At 44.3% G+C, this 21,498-nt stretch overlaps 1 protein-coding gene across 2 annotated transcripts in view; it reads right to left on the reverse strand.

The window, feature by feature from the left end:
• cux1b (cut-like homeobox 1b) overlaps positions 1 to 21,498 on the reverse strand; it is a 58,473-nt gene that overhangs the window by 27,064 nt on the left and 9,911 nt on the right. For both annotated transcript variants that reach the window (XM_074678782.1, XM_074678781.1), the window contains exons 2-5: positions 12,710 to 12,820; positions 9,050 to 9,097; positions 5,137 to 5,215; positions 120 to 257 (exon numbers count right to left, since the gene is read on the reverse strand). In XM_074678782.1, the coding sequence (XP_074534883.1) occupies positions 120 to 257; positions 5,137 to 5,215; positions 9,050 to 9,097; positions 12,710 to 12,820 (376 nt within the window). The remainder of the gene's footprint in view (positions 1 to 119; positions 258 to 5,136; positions 5,216 to 9,049; positions 9,098 to 12,709; positions 12,821 to 21,498) is intronic.

Genomic DNA, 21,498 nt, shown 5'->3' on the forward strand with positions numbered 1-21,498 from the left:
AACTGTGTCGAAAAATTACTGATATGAGATTATGTGTGATTCAAACAGTGGCCTACATCCACACTTCTCTCAAAGTGACTCCTTGAATGTGCTGCTCTGCGCGCATTGGCGTCTCTAACCTTGGTTTTTGACCTCTGCGAACTCTTTGTTGTAGTCCTCCAGTGTCTCTCGAAGTTTGCTGTTCTCTGTCTCAATGTCGTGCATCCTCTGGAGCTTCAGCTGCAGCTGCTGAGCCAGCTCCAGCACAGGTACAGGATCTGGCAGAGACAAAACACAGCACATTAACAGACTGTGAAGCAACATTACGCAAACAAGGGCAGCGAGGTGCGCGCCATGAGCTCGGAATAACTACATTCAAGGCCCCCTGTGAGAGCAAACGCGCGTGCCCTGGTGAAGTGTCCTCGAGCAAGGCAATGAATCTCTAACAGCTCCAGGAAGACTGTTCTGAGGCTGACCCTGACCTTTGGTCTCTCCCTGTGGAGAGCTACAGGGGGCAGCTGGGACCAAAATACCACAGTTAATAGGAATATCATGATAAGGTGACTTGTATCAACAACCACCAGTTTGAGATCAACTGTTTTTTTGCACACATTTTTAGTTCAAGTTAAACTGCTTTTATCCTTTTTTACTCTTTTAAAAGCCCTCTTCTTTCTAAGCATCTTAAATTGTGACATTTACTCTCAAACAATGTTTTGTTATGAACCTTCAACAGCCAAATAGAAAAATGCTGTAGATTGCTTATGAACTTAATCCATCCTAATTATCATAAACGAGTGAAAGCATGTTATTGTACATGATGTTCAGTAAATACTGAGAAAAATGATTAGAAAAAAGAACAAAACAGATATTGCAACAACAGGTCATACCATTAAGAGGTCAAAGCAAGTTTTCCTGTTGATTAGCAACAAAACTGTCCATTCAAGGTCTTTAAATGATACATTATCCACCAATAGGTTAGCTCAGCCACAGACGAATGTCCTGTTTGGAGATAAATGTCGCTTTTGTTTGTTTTGTTTGTGCTGACACAGCAAGAGAGCTGGATAAGTGATACACAGACAGACATTAACAAAAGAGATTAACTGGGCTGTGATCAGTTAAAGTGTTCACTATGATGCAGCTTGAAAGCAAGGAGGGAAAAAAAAGAGGAAAATGGGCGCCGACAGATGGACAAAGTGGAGCGGTAAAAAAAAACAGGCAAAGCAAAAGGTAAATAAGAGATTAAAGAAACAGAGACAGACGGAAGAAAGAAAACTTTCTGCAGGCATTTTACCAACATCTCTGTGAACACACGGCAGGGTTAACTGTCAGTGTGATGAAGAGAGCCCTGTCAGTCAGGCCAATCACATCTGATTGGTGCTCATGGGTGGCAGACTGGTGACAGGCAGCCAAGAGACGCGGGCGACGCTCATCAGCATGCCAGCTAAAAGAGCAGTTTGTGTGTGTGTGTGTTTATGTGTGTGTGTTGTACAGATAAGAGGAACTGACAGCTTACAGCTGGGGGTAAGGGCTGTGTGTGTGTGTGCATGTGTATTTGTGTGCATGTAGAAGTGTATGCGCCTCATGTCTGACGCAGTTAGATATCTTAACTATGCTAATGAGAGATCAGCAGAGAACGATTGGGGAATTTCATGCTGATTTTGTGCTGTCAAGGTGACACACCATGCAGGGCTTAACTCTGACACACACACATTTACCTTGTCACAAATACACAGTCTCATACAAAAACACACAAGTACATAAAGCACTGAAGAAGAGAGCTAAATACCTTGCTTTGGACTCCTGTGTGCCTCGACAACCTTGAAAATCTACTTTCTCTCACTCTTATCAAATCTTTGTCCTTCACCACCCCCCAAACACCACCCAATATAAATTCTACAGCCTGTTAAAAGCAGTTTGACTCGTGGGCCACTGGTGCTGAGCACTCTCACGGCCAGACACCTTTAATCTAAAGCAGAGCACGCTGGGCTGACTAACCAGGCTTTCAGCTGATAGAAGACAGAACAAAACACACTGTTTCCTCTTTCAAGACTGCTGCATTAGTCAGGCTGGTCTGTGTCTGTGTGCGTGTGTGCATCAGGCATTACATCATTGTCTCGCTGCAAGTTAAGAATAGCCCCGTCAGAGCTGGCGCTGACTTATTGGGAGCAGTACAATCCAAAGATATTACTGTAGGTCTATCCATGTGGGAATATGATGACCTCCTTACGCTATAGATGAACTCAACTCCTCTCTTGTTCCTGCATACGAGGCTCCTCCAGAGCTCCCGCACAGCTGAAAACCTCCAACCGGCGGCTCTGTGACTGTGTGTGTTCCGTTTACACTCCGCCGTGCTGCCTGTCCCTCCTCAGCCCCTGTACCCAATGTGACCGCTCATGTGTGCGCTTTGCCGCAACTGATCATGGGCACGCTTGTCATCTGTATCAGGACGCACCTTCTGTGGAGACCCTCTAAAGGCTGCACCAGTGGGGAAGAGATCTCGTGAGGACACATTAAGGCGTTGCACACGCCTGGATGCGCAGGGAAGGAGCACCAGAGGGATGGTGTCATGCTTTTCCTTTTTCCCCTGTTGGTGCTGTCTGCATGAATAAAGGGGGTCTCTGGATCATATTTCATAGACTAGGGAGGTGTCCTGATGAACAAACTACCGCAGAGCCACACAAGGATGTAAACACCCTACACCCTGTGCACATATAACTTGATTTGACATGTCTCCTACTGACTCCAACACATCATACAGTTATCATCTACCTACACCTATTATACATTAACATGTCAAGCCCAGGGTTCGTAAACTTTTCAGCCTGTGACCCCGTGAAATACCAGTGCCAGAGACCAGTGACCTCCTGCTGTGGAAAGACACTAATGGGCTAATCAGAAAAAACAAAAACAAAAAAAGACCTAATATACCAACAAATTCACTGGAAGAACATAAGACTGTCTATGTACACGTTTTGCTGTGCTTCCTGTATTATTTTGCTGTTGTTACTGGCAGAAATGTGAAAAACAAGATAAACTTTATCCATTTGCAAGATTTTTTTTTTTTTTGATAAAATTTAACCCCTGTCCCTGTTTACATTTTTACAATAAAAATGAAAAATAGCTGTAAATAGTTTGGGATTTTGGATGGCATTTTGGCCCCCCAAGGTCCTGACCCCCACTTTGAGAACCACAGGTCCATCCCACCCCTCATCTTCAGATTGCTTCCTACATTAGCCCAACTATAAGTTCAAAAGGCACCAAGCACAATAATTACACTTGACCCCTGCAATAGACTTGTTTACATTATATACTATGAAAAGGTAAATGACATGGCACCTTCCTAAAAGAGAAGCCAAACGTTATAAAGACCCAAAGTGAAGGCAAAATACAAGTTAAATACAATTCTGAGACACTGAGACATAATGTTAACCCTATAACGCCAAACGTATCATATTTGATACATGACTTTTTCAGCCCTCCACATAAGCAGTGTGGTATTTTTTATACTGAAAAACCTGATGTGTGCGATCAGATACATGCAGTGCACAGATAAACCAACACTGGGTAGTAAGTCACTCATTAGCCGCCCTTCCAGTGACACTCTAAGACTGCCATGACTCAGGAATTGGACATAGGTGGTTTTTCAAGAAAAACTTTGCCAAGTTTAAAAAGGTGAAGGTAAGAGAAACATTACAATATTTACTGGCACATCAATAGGAACAGTTACTGGGTTCATGCAAAGTAAAAATACCAAAAAAACTCACAATATATGTTTGAGTAAACCGTGTTGAAGATGGCGTATCAAATTTGATACAGTGGGTATATAAGGTCATGTAACTCTAAAACAGTTAATCGCCATTTACTTGTATTTCATGCATTATATCTAAAATCAAGCAACATACATTCTTTTTAATTTTTAAATTACACAATTTGACGCATTTAGAGTTAAAAACTAGGTATGAAACTTGCTGTACTGCTGTACGAAAGGATGGCCTGGATCGTTTCCCAACATGGGAAACCCAACAGAGATGCAAGCAGTGCACAGGCCACTTTGCCCATGTGTACTGTCAGAAATGCAGAGTGCATCTTTGCTTAAACAAGGAGAGAAACTGTTTTCAGGCCTTCCACCATGCAAAATAAAAGGTTGTGAACCTCAAAATGAGTAAAATCCTAAAAGGTTTTTTTTTCCAGGCTTCCACCCAGCCAGTTCCATTGGTGGCTTTCTCACTACTGCATGATGGTAGCACTGTTTGTTTGGAAGTACAAATTTGTTAGATTTGTTTGTGATTTATTATGTTTTTGTTTGTTCTGGAAAAAACAATCATTGAGCATTGTGACCTGATGTATCAAATATGATACAAGTTGAAACTCAAATATGGAAAGTGATATTTGAAAATTTTTTGGGGGGGTTGTTCAGGAGGGACCAATCAAGGCTCCACGTTCAAAGAACTGGAATTTTCTTTCAATTATTTAATGGGCTTTACAGGGTTAAAATGTTTAATATTTAGAAGGAGTTAAAGTTAGACTATTTGATGCTAAATAAAGGGGATATTAAGCTACAATTGTTTGTTTTGTTGATGAATGTGTGTCCTGAAAGTGCTATGTGTATCAGATTATTAGTTCTGTATTATTGGTTAGTAAAAGTGAGTTTGGATGCGAGTTTCTTCACTGGAAGAGGTTGGAAAACTGTTCTGGCTTCACCGGATGATACCAAATTTGCAGACTCCTGCTCCAAAAAACCCAAAATGTCCGGACACTGAAAGAAGTATTTTGGCTTCAATGTTGAGGGAAGACACATAATCCATCTTTTTCTACAGGTAAAGGTTTGAACTGAACAGCCAAACAAAACAGCTTCAAGAAGCATCATACAAGGTGATGTTTTTCCCGCTGTCATCAAACTTTTCCAGGAAACAGTCCCTGATAACTTGGTTGAGAGCTCAGGACAAATGAAGGACAAAGATCAAGGGAGGGAGCTTTTTGTGGCACTGTAGCTCTCTTAAGATATTCACACTACAAATGATATGCAGATAAATGCAACTTCAAACAAATTCTGGAGAATCTGTGTGATTGGATGTTCTCTAGATGGTTAACACTTGTAGCGGGCAGATTCAAAAACAAAGTGTGAATGGGGTGAGAAAATGTTTTAGGCGCTCTTACCTGGAACATCTATTATTTTCTTGTACACGTTCAAGAAGGCAGCCTCTGCTTCTTTACTTCTCTTGCTCAATGCATCAATCTGAAAGGAGACGGGGAAAAAAGTTAATTATCAGTTACGCCACCTCACATCTGAGTGTCACATCCGCAAAGGCAGGCCCATTAACTTCACAGTAAGACTAGTCTACATATCTGTCTATCCTCACTATGTGTCGGTATGTTGCATGAGATCGAGGTTGTCTTGATAGCGGCTGGCTTGGTGTTTCCTTCCCGTGAAGTCAGTTCAGCTGTTCAGCCGATGACGGATGCTTTTCGTTTGCCATGTGCCCATGCGTGTCTGTGTCTGTCTGTCCTGGAGTGTGTGGCTGAGTCTGTCCGTCAGTCTGTCAGTGTGTGTGTGTGTGTGTGCGTGTGTGTGTGTGTGTGTGTGTGTGTGTGTTCGTTTCCCCTCCAGCACGCTGACATCATTAAACAGCTGGCTCAGTCTTTCCAGCCACAGCAGGGGCAGATTATTCAGTCAGCTCTTAGCAGCAATACAGTGTGGATCCATTACTGATGCAGCCATTAACACAAAAGGGCACGGCATGCATTCCATCACTGATATTATTGAAATGGACAGCATTAGAATGGATCCATAAGAGATTAATTCTAAATATCAAACAGCAGGGGAAATCTTAAACTGTTTTCAATGCTGAAACATGAGGCAGAAAAGCTCTACAATAGCCTCTGTGTCACACTTCAATATGAGAAGCAGACAGAGTAGGCGAAAACGCATCTGAAATCAAGACTAAATCGAAGGAAACAGATGCCAAATAAAGACGTTCAGAGGGTGCTACTGTACTGGGCAGAGCTACAGCTGACTACTCTGGCTCGCGCGCTCAGACTAAACAGCCCTGTGTTTCTCTTCCAACTCCTCCAGCGCACTCGCTGAGAGAAAGGGAATAAAGACAAAAGCCTGTATAAGTCCAAATATAAAGTCTTCACATTCCCAGCCAAGCCAGTAGTGTAGTTGATGGGTGGTTTAGGGGTTCTTGCCACTGTAAACAGAGCGGGCTACATGTAATACTGCCTGGGCTCCTATGGGAACCTAATAAATCTCTTCACATGGCTTTGATTCATCTCTAGTTTTTTAGCCGCAAAACATCTGGCCCCGCGTAGGCTGGTGCCAGCACCCCTCCCTCTTTTTCCCCCCTTTTTATTTCTCCATGTCTCTCTCTCCCTCTCTGTCGAATTCTCCCTCTTGTCACTTCCATGTTTTCTGACTCATTTTTTTTCCTTTCCCCTCAATCTTTTTTAGTGTCAGTCTTTCTCACATGTTTCTCAGTCACACACTCATGTCTATCTGGCATGCACAGGCCTCCTCTCTCTCTCTCTCTCTCTTACACACACACACACACAGTGTCCTCACCACTATATCTCATTCTCACATCATGCTGCATCATGCACTTTACCCTCTTCATGTGCTGTGTGACATTGAGCGATCAGGATCCTCAAATGCAAGGCCACTAATGGGAGATTACTGATGCCGCTGAGTACTAATACCTCTCACACACCAACACCAAACCTGTTCATCAGTGTCCAACTGTGTGTGTGTGTGTGTGTAAGTGTGTGTGTGTATCAGAGCATGTGAGCAGAGTAGGATAGGATCTCATGATGATGAAGAAGAGAAGGAGCACATAAAGCAACGCAAAGGAAAAAAAGGAAGATGTGCCTATAGCCGTGAAGGAAGCTGGCTGCATGACTGTACAATGACTGGGCCAAGGTCAGTGGTACAGCAGCTTTATATAGCCCGACATGGGAGGCAGGAAATAGACATTTAATGTAGGACACACCCTACAGTTAGAGGCAGGTTAACTGCAGGACCAGAGCCATTAGAAGACCACCCAGGATTTGCAAATACAACCCTGCTGTTCCAAACTGCAGCTCTCTCAACCAATCCCAATGACATCTGCTATTACATGCTCCCCTGCCCCCATCCCACACACCAAAGCAAAACAAATGAAGTGACACAAATGATACCTCACCAGTATCAGTGGGTTACCGATGAGAAGTGCTTGCAATTGCAAAAGGTATCCCTGACACATCCTCGCACACAAATGCATACACACATACGTCAGCACCTCGTGCCACCATCACTCAGCACCGCCTCGTTCCCCTATCTAACCCACAGTGTGTGAAGGGCATCGGGCTGACCTGTGTATGTGCGCGCATGTGTGTGCATGTGTGTGTGGCCCCAGTGGAGTCTGATAAGGGGCGGCTATGGGAAGCAGAGACTGAAGCCTTGGATAATGGAAAAGCTTATCTGATCGATGGACCAACAAGAACACTGAGCATGCGACGCACACACACACACACACACATAACCCGTTTACCAAAGTGAGGCCTTGTGGAAACAGTACTGTTATTGGTAATAATTATGACCTGAGGGCATCCACCTTTCAATGACAAAGATTAAACAGAGAACTAAGACCTCCAAGTTTCCAGGCCTAACTTTTTATTGTGCTGTCTGTGTTCCACACTCATTTAGTAAAGATTCAGACTCCTGCACTGAATGTTTGAGGATGAGTTACTGCGAGACTTCCAAAAGGAAGACCCTTTTTGGTTTCTGCTGCTGTCTCGTCCTTGATCAAAGCACCGAGGGGGTAAGCAAACAAAGCCAGGCTAAAATTACACATTCCCAGAGCTGCTCATGTCGTGGCACGCCAGCGCGCAGAATAGTCGACTGATTGATGGGCTGTTCTAAGACTGGCGCGGGTGTACGGTATTATCTCAATAATCATAAGATAATGTCTTTCTCAGTTCCGCGACCACCCACTACGAGCCTCGGCGTGTTCTGGTGTGCGCGTCGAGCGAGGTGTGTCAACACAAGGATGGTGGAAACAGCTGACAAAGCTCCAATTATATTGCTGCAGTTTCTATTCTCTAAATAGACTGTGGATCATCAGCAGAACGCAGTGGAACCGCGAGAAATTACAGCATTTTTTACATAACCACTGGCTGTGGTTGCTGCTCTAACACAAGAATATGGAAAGTAACCCAGTGTTAAACTGTAATATTCTGTGGCCAGTAGCGAAGCAGTCCTGTCACTACCCATTGAGATGATTTTGTTTGTGTGCGTGTCTGTGTGTGCGCTAGAGAAGAGACACTGTTGGGCTTAATGTCCACCCACTTCAACCCCACATAACGCCCCAGTCTAAACCAGCCGCTTCCACTCCCACCCTCTGACTTTCACATATGGGAGTGAACTGGAAATGCACGGCTGCCAAAAAGGAGGAGTCATGATGGAAGTAGGCCAAAATGATGGAAGAGGAGATAGAGGGAGCATGATGATATGCCGTGCACACTTTAGTCGCTTCATGTAGGTAAAGGTGGTTAAAAACTCAGAGCGCATTAAAGTGAAATGCACTGCCTCAAATGAAAACGGCTTATGATTCACCCCATCAACGAAAAACAACAAATAACCCCACCAAATCATCCAGACAAACAAAGTCTGAGGAAATAGCATTCGGTGAGTTGTGACTGGCTAGAGCCGGGGTTTTGTGGTGCCGTTTTTTTTTTTTCTTTTTTTTGCAGGATGCAATTTAAACACACCCTCGGGCTACAGGACTTCATGAATAGGACAGAAAATCAAGAGCAGAGCAGAGCGAAGAAAAGAAGGGAGAGGAAAGAGGGGAAATGAGATAGTGGCAAGAGAGAGAACAGGAGATGGCGGGAAGAGAAAAGAGGAGAGAGAGGGGAAGAAAAAAGGGAGAGAGGAGATGATTTAAGAGCAAAGGAGAAAAAGTGCCGGGCACTGAGAGAGGCAGCAAGAGCGAGTCAGCGAATGTCAAACAGGCATTGTTGGAATGCTGTGTGTGAGCATGTGTGTGTGTGAGTCTATCACTGTGTCAATAAATGTTTCCAAAAACACACTCACCTCTCCTTGGAAGCTCTTGAGCAATGGGGCAACCTGTTTCCGAAAATCCTGCAAAAATAAAGAGAAGAGGAGGTTAGCAAGGCTGAAAAAATGAGATAATCCACAGATCAATTTTAATCCTCTAATAACAGTTAATACACAGGAACATGTGGCAGGGAAAAACCTACTGAGTTTCATACCAGCAGACCATGTTTTGATCATATAATCAGAGTAACAAGCGCCAGAGCCAATGAACGCTGCGTGAGTGAGTGATGAATACGAGGGCGGGGAGGAGTCCTGGTTTGTACCCCGAGGTGCTCCGGCGGACTGCGCTTCTCATCCGAACAGGTGCAGCACCACCTGGGCCACCCAGAGGCAGCACTAGTGCGTGTGAGACAGAGAGCAAGCGAGCCACAGAATAGGCCTACCGTTAATGCAAATTCTCCCAGCGCACCAAGTTTTTACTATAAAGCAAATGCTTTTCATCCCTCTGGTCCCATTGCATGACTTTCCAGTACGAGTCAGCGCTTTCAGATTAGATAGCCAGTCGAGTATGTATCAGGGGAACATGCAAATCACCATGCTGTTAGCTGAGCCTACATCCTGACTAACTGAAGTGGAGCGTAGGGTAAAAAGCAGAATAGGACATTCTGTACAGGAACATTTGATTTGCACAGTTTGTGGACACACACATACTCACAAAAACTGCCTAATGAAGATGTGAAGTAGGGCAGTGGCAGATGTGTGCTCGGGAGACTCAGCGCCTTTTAGAAACCTCTACTTAAAAGCCTAACCGATGCTGCGAGGGAGGCGTGAATCCCAAACTGACCTGGGACCAGTGTCTGGGGTCTGCCTAATCCCAGGTTGGTCCAGACAGGGAGCTTGTCTGGGGCTGAGGACGGGTCGTGACCTTCGCTGACCCTGGCCTATTGTTACCTCATCAGGGGTCACCGCGGCTGTTTGTCTGGGCCAATTCAATATTCTCCTGCTGGGGATAATGACCTCCTCTCCACCCGGCCAAACCCCCTCCTCCCTGCTTCCCTTCCTCCTACTCTGGCTCTCCCCTTCTTTCTCTAGCTCCTTGCATGCACACACAAAATAAACACCCACACAGCAACACCAGAGAAGTGGCAGCTCTGTCATTTGCATCAGATTTTGATAACATCACAATTTCTTCTGCGTTTGTGAATTAAATAATCCACTCCTCATTTTATTTTGCTAAAATTTTGACTGTTTTATCCGAGAAAAGCAAAAATGAACTCTGCTGAAAACTGTTTGCATCTAACTGCTAAGATAGAGAGTTTGCTTGTGTCTGCATGGCTCAAAAATACATTTGGATATTTATTTATGGTGACGAACCAAAAGCAGAAGAGTGAGCTGCTGCAACATTGTAATTATTTTCTCGAATTTTCAACATTTGCTGTAACATTCTCACTCTGTTTTTATGAAAGGCTCACTTCATTTCCCTTTGGGAGTTTTTAAATCCATCTTTTATTGTTTTTTTAACTCTAGGACGTGTTACATGCAACTGCAGCTAATAAGAACACACACTGCACTCACAAACACAAACAAATACAGATCCCAAACCCCAGCTCTGAACCCCTTTGGTCCACTCCTCTGCTCTCCCCTGCCCCCTCCACTTCCAAAGATTTATGACCATATAACATAACAATGCACACAGACACCATGGTCAATCTGTGTGTGTGTATCTATTCGTGTGTGTGTGTAGTGAGGGAAGCAGAGGGGGGCCAGGCAGCGGGAGATGGATGGCTGGTGTGTGAGCTGCCGGCAGACAGCAGACAGGCCAGCCCGAGGAATCCTCCAGGGAGTATGGAACTCCCATTCGCTGTCTGTCTGCCCTGCAGCTAAACACAAACGTGTGTGTGTGTGTGCATGCGTGTGCGCACACACGCCAGCACACACAAAGTTGTTTTACTACCAGTGCCTCTGGCTAGCAATCTTTGGGACATTTTACAACCATTCCCACCCTTGACTTTATAACAGTGCGGTGGAGGAGTCTTGACTAACTAAAAGGAAATTAAGAAGTGGATGAATAATTCAGGCAACTTAGGAGGCACAGTGAGATGTAGTCTGAAAAAAAAAAGCCTCAACACTGTGTCAGTCCTAATGAATTATGAAAACTTTGTTTTCACGCTGCATTTCTTTGCACTACTTTCAAAATGCTACAAAAGCCTGTGTGTGTGTGTGTGTGTGTGTGTGTGTTATTATGCAGACCATGAGTGCAGTTCATGCCGAGTACAGCTCAGCAGACTAGACACAGTCAACGTGGGCCGGTCTCCTGGTTGTTGAATAATGGATCAGAGACGGACTCCCGCTCAGCCTAATGCAGTCTGATCTGATGTGACTGTGATCTCCGCTGACTGCTGCAGACCACAGAGAGCTGACAGCTCGCTCTATAGGCTGGTCAACCACACACAGACACACTCACACACACAAACCAACACACACACATAGACAGAAAAGGCTGCTCTGTTAACACACACAAGACGATCTGGGCATTTTTAATCGAGCGCAGGCCGTCACACGTTACAGAGCGGCCTGTTTGGTAGGCTGCCGTGATGCTCCAACACCTCCAAAGGCTGGGAGTTTTTAGCGCTGATTCCTATTGAGCCTGTTACAGCCCTGTAATGAATCCTGTCGCTCGTCTGGCCTGGCTCAGATTCCTCCTCCACATACCAGGGAGATGCCAGGGGCCACACAGACGCCAGAGGAGCCTTCCTAAATCACATCCTTGTTACACTGATGAATGTGTGTGTCCTGTTCTGTGATCTAGGCTATCTGCCTCTGAGTGTTTGTGTGTGCAAGTCTGCTTTCCTGCGTGCTTTCCTTTGTGTGCTCTGCCTCTTTCTCTCTGTGTCTCTCCACCTCAGTGTGTGTGGCTGGATTTGTGGTTCTATCAGATTAGAGATTAGTGTGTAGGGTAAAGAGAAATCAGCGTCTTTGTATGTAGGTAGAGTTTCCTCTTGAGTGGGTGGGCTACAAGCTGGAGTCAATAGTCACAATCCCTCTCCTGTGGTAACTATAATAGGCTGACTGTCAACTCCACCGAGAGTTGACAATTTTCTATCCACCGTCTACCCCAATCATACATAATTCATAAAACCATCAATAATTCACCATGGTGACATTACCAATAATAACACAACAATACTTTGTTTTCGCTGTGTGGTTTAAAAATGCGTTGCCTTGGTAACGGAGATGAAACAAAATATTCCCAGGAGGAGCGATGGGAACACAGGAACAGGACCGAATTCCCCCATGATCCCACTTAGTAGTGTTGTCACACTCTCTTTCTTTTCCTCCCTCCTGCACTGACTCTCTCCCTCTCTCTTCCTTTTCTCGCCGTCTTTCTCCTGTACACACACACACACACACACGGACCTCACTTTCTGCACGCATAAAAAACTAGGTCAGATAATACAAACTCCTGAGGGGTTTTCTGTTTTGTCTCTTTAGGATTTCAGGGAAACTAATGGAGAGACTATTTTTGGGAGCAGAGCCCCGCATCTCCTGTGCAGTCTCCTCCTCCTCCTCCTGCTTTCTCAGTAAATAATCATGGCTACGTTTACGAAGAGAAGAAGACACGCAGGGAGAAAAACAGAGGCTGAAAAGTATGGTTGTCAAAAGATATGCGTGTCTGTGAATAACTGATCCTCTCACCTCTGGTGTGCTCTTCTTGAACTCGCGGCTCAGGTCGATTAGTTTCTTCCGGGACTGTTCGCTCTCGTCCTGTCTGTTGGCAAGCTGTGTGGCGGTGGCATCGAGTTCTTTCTGCAACACAAACACACACACACATTTCCCCATTTGTTTGGAAGCCAAGTGTACATGTTATCACATTTATTATTGCTGTCACTGTCACAATAACCAGCATGATTATCATACAGGGTGATGAGACAGGAGCAGCTTTCAGACTCCTGACCCCATGTAGCATGCTGCAGATTTCCCATCATGCCTCAGCTAAACTCTGAGAGTATGTTGCGGCAGCAGAGTAAGAGTGAAAATAACCACAACACTGAGACCCCGCCAAGGAAAACTTGTCTACATGAGTAGTTCGTCTGCTACAAGCGCACGCAACACATATCTAAGCCATTCAGCCTGTCAGTCAATCAGCCAGCACTGCGTCGGGCATGACAGCCTCTGTAGCAATAGACTACTACAACTACTACAACACACACACACAGTCAACAACAATTATTGACTGTCTACACCAGACGACCCCTCCCCTGCCCACATAACAACAGCACAATTATCAACAACAGCGGTGTTGTCACGGCTGAGGCAGGGCCTGCCTTTATCCACACTCATTCTGCATTGTTATTAATAGCTATTTATGGGACTTGTTCCAGCTGATGGGCCAAGTGCTGACATTAACAAGGCGTTCAGGCCTTGTAAAGATTGTATCTCTCTCCGCTGAGTGTGTGAGTGTTGCTGGATTATGTTTCTCTTGGATTCTTGCCTTCTGTCACGCTCACTCCTCTTTTTTTCCCCCCTTCATTTTTCCATACTCTCTCTACAGATCATCCACTCACTCATTCAACCAGCAGTACCTCTTCTCCTCCCTTTAAGAAGAAAAAAAAAAAGCTCTCTTCTTCCTTCACTCCGCCTTTCCCCTTGTCTACCCTCCCTCCCCTCCCATCCACCTCCTGTGAGGCCGCCCACCCCTGAGAGTGATTAAACGCTGCTGAAGGGCCGTTATGCTAACTAACACACTAATCATTTAATACACACATTACCACAGGGGCCCTTGTGGCTCAGTCTGCTGACAAGGTCCCAAAACACACTCACGCACGCATGCCCACCTCCCCATTTCCCCACAACTCCAACACACACACATAACGAAAGACAACCCTCTAAAGAAATAGTGTGATCAAGTGCTAATTAGGAAGTTTTCCCCCCGTCAGCGTTGAGTTTAATTCCCTGACCAGCCGTGATCTTGTTTTATCCACAAAGCGTGAAAGAAATATAACAAATGTTGGTCCACTGTCCTCTGTGATGGATTTTACACAGCAGTACAGGACGTTTGAAATAAAAAATTAAAAAACTGCTCACTTGCTTACATGCCATCTTGCTCTGGCTGCCCATGGAGCAGTTGATGTAGCAGCCTGTCTGCCCATGGCCATGGAGCAGCTGCACTATCTGTTAGTGAACTCGAGCGTGTGCAGAAGCTTGTGCAATGCTTGATGAAAGGAGGAACCTAATAAATTTTAATCACGTTAAATTAATTGTCAAAAAAATGAATGCTCTAGTTCATGAACAGAGGTGTAATTATTATATTGGTAGAGATTAGCTACAGGAACAAGAACCTAAAGCCCAGTTGGCTAAAGATACTGACAGATATTAGTCAGTGGCAGACATTAATCACAATATGATGTATTAGGCCTTAAGGCTTGCTTCTCAAATCCTTTTAATATAACAAACCAGATAATAGTTTGAAGGCTGATCTGAAATCAGATGGCATGGGCAGCACCAGGACTATTATAGGGATATCCCAAGAGGGAAGAAATAATTCCTTTAATCATCTAAACTTTGGGAGTAATTAAAAAAATGTGGCTTCTACCTCTAAGTGATTTGGAAACTGTACTTTCAAACATTACATACAACAGATAACAAAAACGATACCATTTGTCTGGGGCAACTCAGGACACAGATGACCTATGGCTAAGTCCTGCCTTCAAATGCAATGAGCCCACTACAGTGTGTAGCGCCGTTTCCATACATTCAGACATTCTCTGCCAGTAAGCCCACTAAAGAATCATTGCAGATTTATGAGATGTTTTTCTGATATTTTAAGTTTAAAAATAGTCAAACAGTATCCATGGGGTACATGCAACTGTGATGCAAGGTATCCAGAGAGGCTGGGCACGGATGCTTTTTTTTTGTTTGGTTTTGTTTTCTTAGCTCCACCTCTTCATCGGATCAACTCGATGTTGATATAAATAACGAGGATGTCTACATCTGTTCGAAGACAAGTCAACATCATATGTGAGGCAAGATATTATCACTTAGCTGAAAAAAAATTCAAAGTTATCTATAATATCTCTAACATTAGCTTACATTAGCTAAAGCAAGCCTAATGTTAGCTCCTAGCTGCACTTTTCACGTTTGTGTTCACTTTGTTTGTTGGAGTTCATTGGCCTGTTTTGTTCTAGTTTTGTACTTAGGTGATCATACATCATTGTGTACAACAATGCTGGTTTTCTCAGGCTTGTTGTCTAAGATGGTGATGGCAATGAGATTTGGTTTGTTGTTTGCGCTTAGCCCTGTAAATTTTGGCTTGTAATTGAATATTTTTGTCCACCTTGTCAACAATAAAATAATTAATTTTTATGTCCAATATGTAGTTTAGACTAGGGATGCACGATATTGGATTTTTGCCGATATCCGATATGCCGATATATCGAAACCCCTTTTGGCCGATACCGATAATCACACGTTTGTTTGTTTTTTTCACTGTAAAGACAGCTAAGTCTATCCTGTACTGGAATTCATGTTATTCTAATTTTGACAGTCTCATTTGTTTAAGAAACAAACATTAAACAAGACAAAAAACATTTGATTTTACCATAAATAAGAAATGTATTATTTTTTCAAACTCAAGACATTCAGCATGAACTTTAAATGTACAATGCATTTTTAAACATAACCAAGTTGCATTGGATTATATTAGAGCTACTGTAACAACCTGGTGACAGACACAGAGCTCTGCAGTGCAAATAAATGAAGTGCTACATTTTATTCAAGGAGCTTATTTTTCAGATGGAAAATAATAATAATCCTAACTGAATAGCACCTTATGGGCTGTGCCTATCGGCAGAAATTTTCATATCTGCCGATACCGATAAACGTGTTTTTAAGCATTTATCTGCCAATACCGATATTGTGCCGATAATATCGTGCATCCCTAGTTTAGACCCTTTTGACTTTTGGATGACTTGGTCTTTCTGTCTCCAAAAATCATCAATGGCCTCCTGCAAAGCATCTCCTCCTGTGACTCCTGCCATAGGGCCAATTGAATGTTCATTGTTTGCTTGAGTGAGTGGAGGGGGATAGATGAATTAGGGCATTAGGTTGAAGAAAAAAGTTTGATTAAGTTCATTAAAGCTGCAGAAAACAGGGTGAAGCTTCACAGTTTCCAGTGAAATATTTTTGATTCAGAGATTTTGTTCTTTCGTTTTGATTTTCAGTTATTTTTTCTGCATACGGGGAATGACAAGGCCACATGTGAGATTCAAACCTGGGCCTAGCACAAAAGGGCTGACCTCACAGGGCACACAACCTGTTCAAGTTCCTTCTGAAAAATCCTTTTAATCAAACAAAAGTTAAAATAAGCAGTGCTTACACATCAGAAGTCAGATATTAGCATAACAAAAGCAGTATTGATTTGTCCACAGGGGGCGTCAAAATCAACACAACCAATGTTCCACACAGGAGTTTTAACTTATCTCCCTGTCTCCCAAATTCTGCTAAGCTCTTGAATTTTTAGCAACAGGTTTATAATTTTGAATTACATGACAAAACTTATATTTTTTAATAATCAAAGCTAAATTATTAATTAATTTACAGCTTCCTGTGTTTCTGAAGTTAGAATAAAAAAGACATGGTAAACCAACCATTTTTTTTATTAATCATAAATAGATGCTCTTTGATATGCAAATTAGCCTGTGCCAGCTTCAGGTAAATCTATTTTCATTTTTCCAGAAATTCAAAGGAATCCACCACAATGGGTCTGTCTATTCTTTTAAATTGATTAGTGAGCTCTGTGTCTGAGCAGAAACTAAAATACCCACACTCCCCCACTGGGGTTCTGCTTTAAGAGGTCGTGTGCCAATCCCTGACGCCCTTGATTCCGTCCAATCCCTTTCCAAAACCCTCCACATATCCCAATGTGCTACCAAATCCCCATACCCAAAAAAATCTCATTGCTAAGCTAAATAAACACATCACACATGGAGAAGGATTGATTCAGTGCCAAGTGGGCAAGTAATTATGGGCATGGTCTCACACTAGAGGAGAAAAAAAAGAGACCCTCAGACCCTGTGAGGTTTTGACTATGCAGCAAACTGTGTGCCCACATCAGCAGACACGGGCAGACTTTACACTCATCTTGCTGATAGAGCGTAACATCCGAAAGTGCACAATCCCCACTGCCCGCCCCTTGTTCACACACATCACATCTCACTGACCATTGGGAGGCCAACACTAACTCCATTTTAAGCAACGTATAAACACAAGAGTCTGCCATATTGGAGTGTGCAGCTGAAAGCTGTTTTTCTTCACAAAACAAAGCTGCACTGATCTGTGACTGGAAACACAAAAGATAAGCTCTTTTTTCTCCTTACACTTGTTTGTTTTTTTAAGACAAACTACCGGTGAGATCCATGTGTGGAGCGACTATTTTTTTAAATCTACAAAACACACTAAAAAAGTGTCTGACAGGCCTTTTTTTGAAACCGTTTTGGTATCAAATAGAATGCTACTTCCTCATAACAGGAATATTTCACACAGTAATACATCATCAAAAAAGCTGCCATGTTAATATGAGATTTGGGGCTTGCATTAGAGCTAACCTGTTTGAATTTGTCACAGCAAAGGCTGCCTGTACCAAATTGGTCCAGCTATTTGATCCTTTGCTAGCACCCATGTCACAGTATTTATTAGTCCCCTCACTAAAGATAGCAGATTAATAGAATGCTAAATAGAAGATGTTATTTTCTTTATTGACAGGACAGGCAGCATCTGTCACTGTCCATCAAACAATTACAAACTCAAAGGACAGCTCTGTTTCTCGACTGGGTGGCCAAACAGATTGAGGTGATCAGTGTGAACATGGCCTTTTTTCAGAACACAGCTCAACACTATCCCACATCAATACCCCCTAATTAGGCAGATAGACAAGTCCAAATAATACTGCAACCAAGTTTCCAGCTGGTCGTCTTTCATGACAGGCTTTATTTGGAATTATTAAGCTGCACCCAATAACAGCAAGGCGATACAGCTAATTTTGTTGGCTTTTACAAGGTTCAAACTTTCTGGAGAGGGATACTGTTAACTTTAGGCTAGGCAGCTCTACAGGGGGCTCTGCCATCTGGCATACCGCTGGGATTTCCCTCCAATCAGCTTTAACATCAATGATTGACATCGTGCTAGTTTGATGAACCTTCCAAACTGCTACGTTTGACAAGAGGCCAATGCATGAATGAAGAGACTAATTAACAAAATCCAAAAACATGTTAATGAGGGGAGTCTATAGATCACAATACACAACTAATGCACTCACAAGAGAAGTCATTAATTCCCACTGACAGAGTTCAAATACCAGCACTTGTGATGTCGCTCAATGCAGTGCCCGCAGTGCACAGTGGAGCGCCGAGCAACATGCATGAAGAACTTGTGTACCAAGTGTCAGGCCTCCAGGCTTGTCTCCGAGGTCAGCGCTCTGCGGTTCTCCTTGGCCTGACTTTGGAAGATTCTTCTTTTCAAATTTCCAAAACTGTTTAATTTCCTGGTGAATTAACTCGTATAACCACTCACATTAACTCCATAGCTGTTTCTAAATCTGGCTGTGGCTGGTCAGGACTGCAGTGTCTCGCTCAGCAGACGATGGAATATGGTTGTGTGCAGGGGAGCATTAAGCGGGGCTGTAATGTCTGTGTGATTGCTGTAACAGCCCTGCTTGGCTTGGCTGTACTGGCCCACAGCAGCAGTCCCTGTCCTGGTTCATTTGGTCGTCTGGTCAGCTGTAAAGACGATTGGAACAGATTGCCAACACTCCCTAGAGAGACTTCAACACCGACTTGGCCAAGAAGCCTCCCGCACGCTGCTCTACACGCGTGAGCTCTCACATGAGTGCACAGACAGGCCGCGGCAGTAACTTGGGGAGCCCAGTCTTTCCACATTCTTTCTGAACTCAGTTTCAAAAAGAGGAAGTCCGCTAACATGTTCCCCCAGCGAAATTTGGCATGGCGGGCCGTGTTCACAGCGAGGCGGGAATGCTGGGCCAAAGGAAAATGAGTATCTCTCAGTCCTACCACTGTGGTAATAACACTAATCACAGATAACAGTCACGGGTAAACAAATCCTATTACGACTGGCCATCGGACCCAAGGTGTGTGTGTGTGTGCTCATCTCTCCTAATGAAATTCCTTCCACTCGTCTGCAAGCAGAGAGAGGCCTTCTATCTGACTAATTCCCTCTAATTACACTAATGAGCCACAGGTGATGATACAGTGAGACTGATTAATTAAATGGGAGGCGCCAATCAGGCATGTCTGATTATGCCAATCATATCGACTGCAGACTAAATGAGATAACAGGAGACAGACGCACTTTAATTGAGGTATCAAAACTTTGTGGAATTCCTTATGCCCTCACGCTCCGACGATGCCGAGACAGATAGGCTGCTGGAATGACAACAAAGTTATTGTTGTGTACACAGAATGAAGTCGATCCTCGGCAGCCGCGGTGACCGGGAGTGCACACCAAAGGAGGGAGCAGCGCACGGGGATTCGCTTCAGATCTCATTCTCAGGAGAATAATTGGGACTGTAACTGCATGAAACACTTTGTTTACACCTAGCGTGCAGTCACACATGCCAAGTAGTCTGCCATTACCCCCTTTAGTCCAAACACAATGTAGGTTAACTGCTCCACATTCAGTGCATGTTTTACACATTAGTCTAATGGAGTACCGCTCTTGAATTCAAGCCAAGCAAAGAGAGACACGGACAGAAACACATTCACTTCATCTCTGTAATAAAAGAGCGTATTAGTCACACTGCAGAAGAGGCTAATATTTTAAAACTTTTCTGTACGAGGAGCCTTTTAACTGCCTCTGTACTCGGCACACGACGCAGATGTTTAGGAGTTGGAGTTTTCTGTCCTGCCACTGCAGTCACTAATCTTCCCTTTTATCTCTGACATGTCTGAGGCTGTTATGTGGTTATGATAGTAAACAGTGAAGGCGTCTGGAAAGATGTCTTATCTGCGATCTACGAGGCCTACCTCTGAACCCCCCCCCAGTCTCCCTTCACAGCGTTCCATGTACTATGTGGCTGACTGTTCAGTATGCCAAACCTACTGTGTGTGTGTGTGTGTGTGTGTGTTTAGAGAGGAAAAGGGGGGTGGAGTTGTGGGGTGGCGGCTCAGTCAGGAGCGACAGCCACGCTTGCTACAACGACACGGTACATGATCACAGATCACAGGCACGCCCCCTCAAAAACACAGCACAACAGCAGCATAGATAAGAGCCTGCGATCCCGGCTGCCTGTCTGCTGCCTACCTTCCACATAGCAGGGGTGCACGACTTGAACTGTGCCAGCAGACGCCGTTTTTCACAAACCACACAACGTTAGAAGATGCAAGTCATATCCTCCTGAATCTCTCTTTCTGTCTTTTCCTCTCCCCCACTGGAGTAGAGGCCGCAAAGTTTTCTTAACCACAAGCTAACACAATAGTTTCTCTGTGGCAACTGAGGCCTAAAAACACTTTTGCATGTGTGTGTTTTTGCAACTGTGTTTGTGTGTGAAGCGGTTGGGGGCGGCGGGTCAGCCTACCACTCTCCACAGTCTAACAAGATGCTTGTGGTCCCTGAGCGTTTTGCTCCTTTTTTTGAACACAGATCCATATCTACCAACAGCACAGGAGCTGTCAAGACTCACCTCGCTGACGCTGACGCAAGCCTGGATCAAAAACAGCCTTTTTACACCGCAGCCTCGTTTGTATTGATCCATGTTCCTCTGCTGAGAGACTGGTTGTTGTTTTATCTCCCCAACATCCATGCCTTAACTCTCCTGAAGCTTACTGAGAGCCAGTCATTATTTTGCCCGACCTATTGTCTGACAAGGGGGTTTCAGAGGCCAGGCCTGAGCCTAAATACAAATATAATGAGCCTACGATGGTTTCTGGCGCTGAGGAAGTGCAGCTCACTTGGTCTCGTTTTTTTGCAGCGTTCGAATTTAGCTGGAGGCCCGTGTCACGAAGGGCGAGTGGTGTGGAGGGTGTGATGGGAGGAGAGGGGTACGGCGCTGTGGTAGGAGGGTGTAATGCATTGGTGAAAGGGCAAGATTTTTCATCCCTGCGTTTACAGGGTGGAACGGCGAGGATATTGAGATCTGAGATAGGATCAGAGGGTAGTGAGCTGTTTCGGCAACGATAAAGGCCACGCATTACAAACAGAGCACAGATATAGAGAAGGGGAGAGAGGAACAGAGAGAAAGGAAGGAGAGAGGGAGAGAGTATCACACCTCTCATCCCTGAATTAATGCCTCCATTCTGCCAGGAAGCCATTCGGTGCCAGTGAGAGGAGATTGGGGAGGGGATGAGTGCACAGATACGGACTAAAAAATGGAAACTGCAATCGCAGAGAGGGGCGATAGGGATTAATCAAGTCTGGAAGAAGAGTGGAGCTCTCCAGGCCTTGTAGCGCACGTACAGTGGAGGCCTGGCTCCCAA

The sequence above is a fragment of the Halichoeres trimaculatus genome, unplaced genomic scaffold (assembly GCF_033239565.1).
Source record: "Halichoeres trimaculatus isolate MK-OKI-2021-1 unplaced genomic scaffold, fHalTri1.1 fHalTri1_scaffold_9, whole genome shotgun sequence".
Taxonomy (NCBI): domain Eukaryota; kingdom Metazoa; phylum Chordata; class Actinopteri; order Labriformes; family Labridae; genus Halichoeres; species Halichoeres trimaculatus.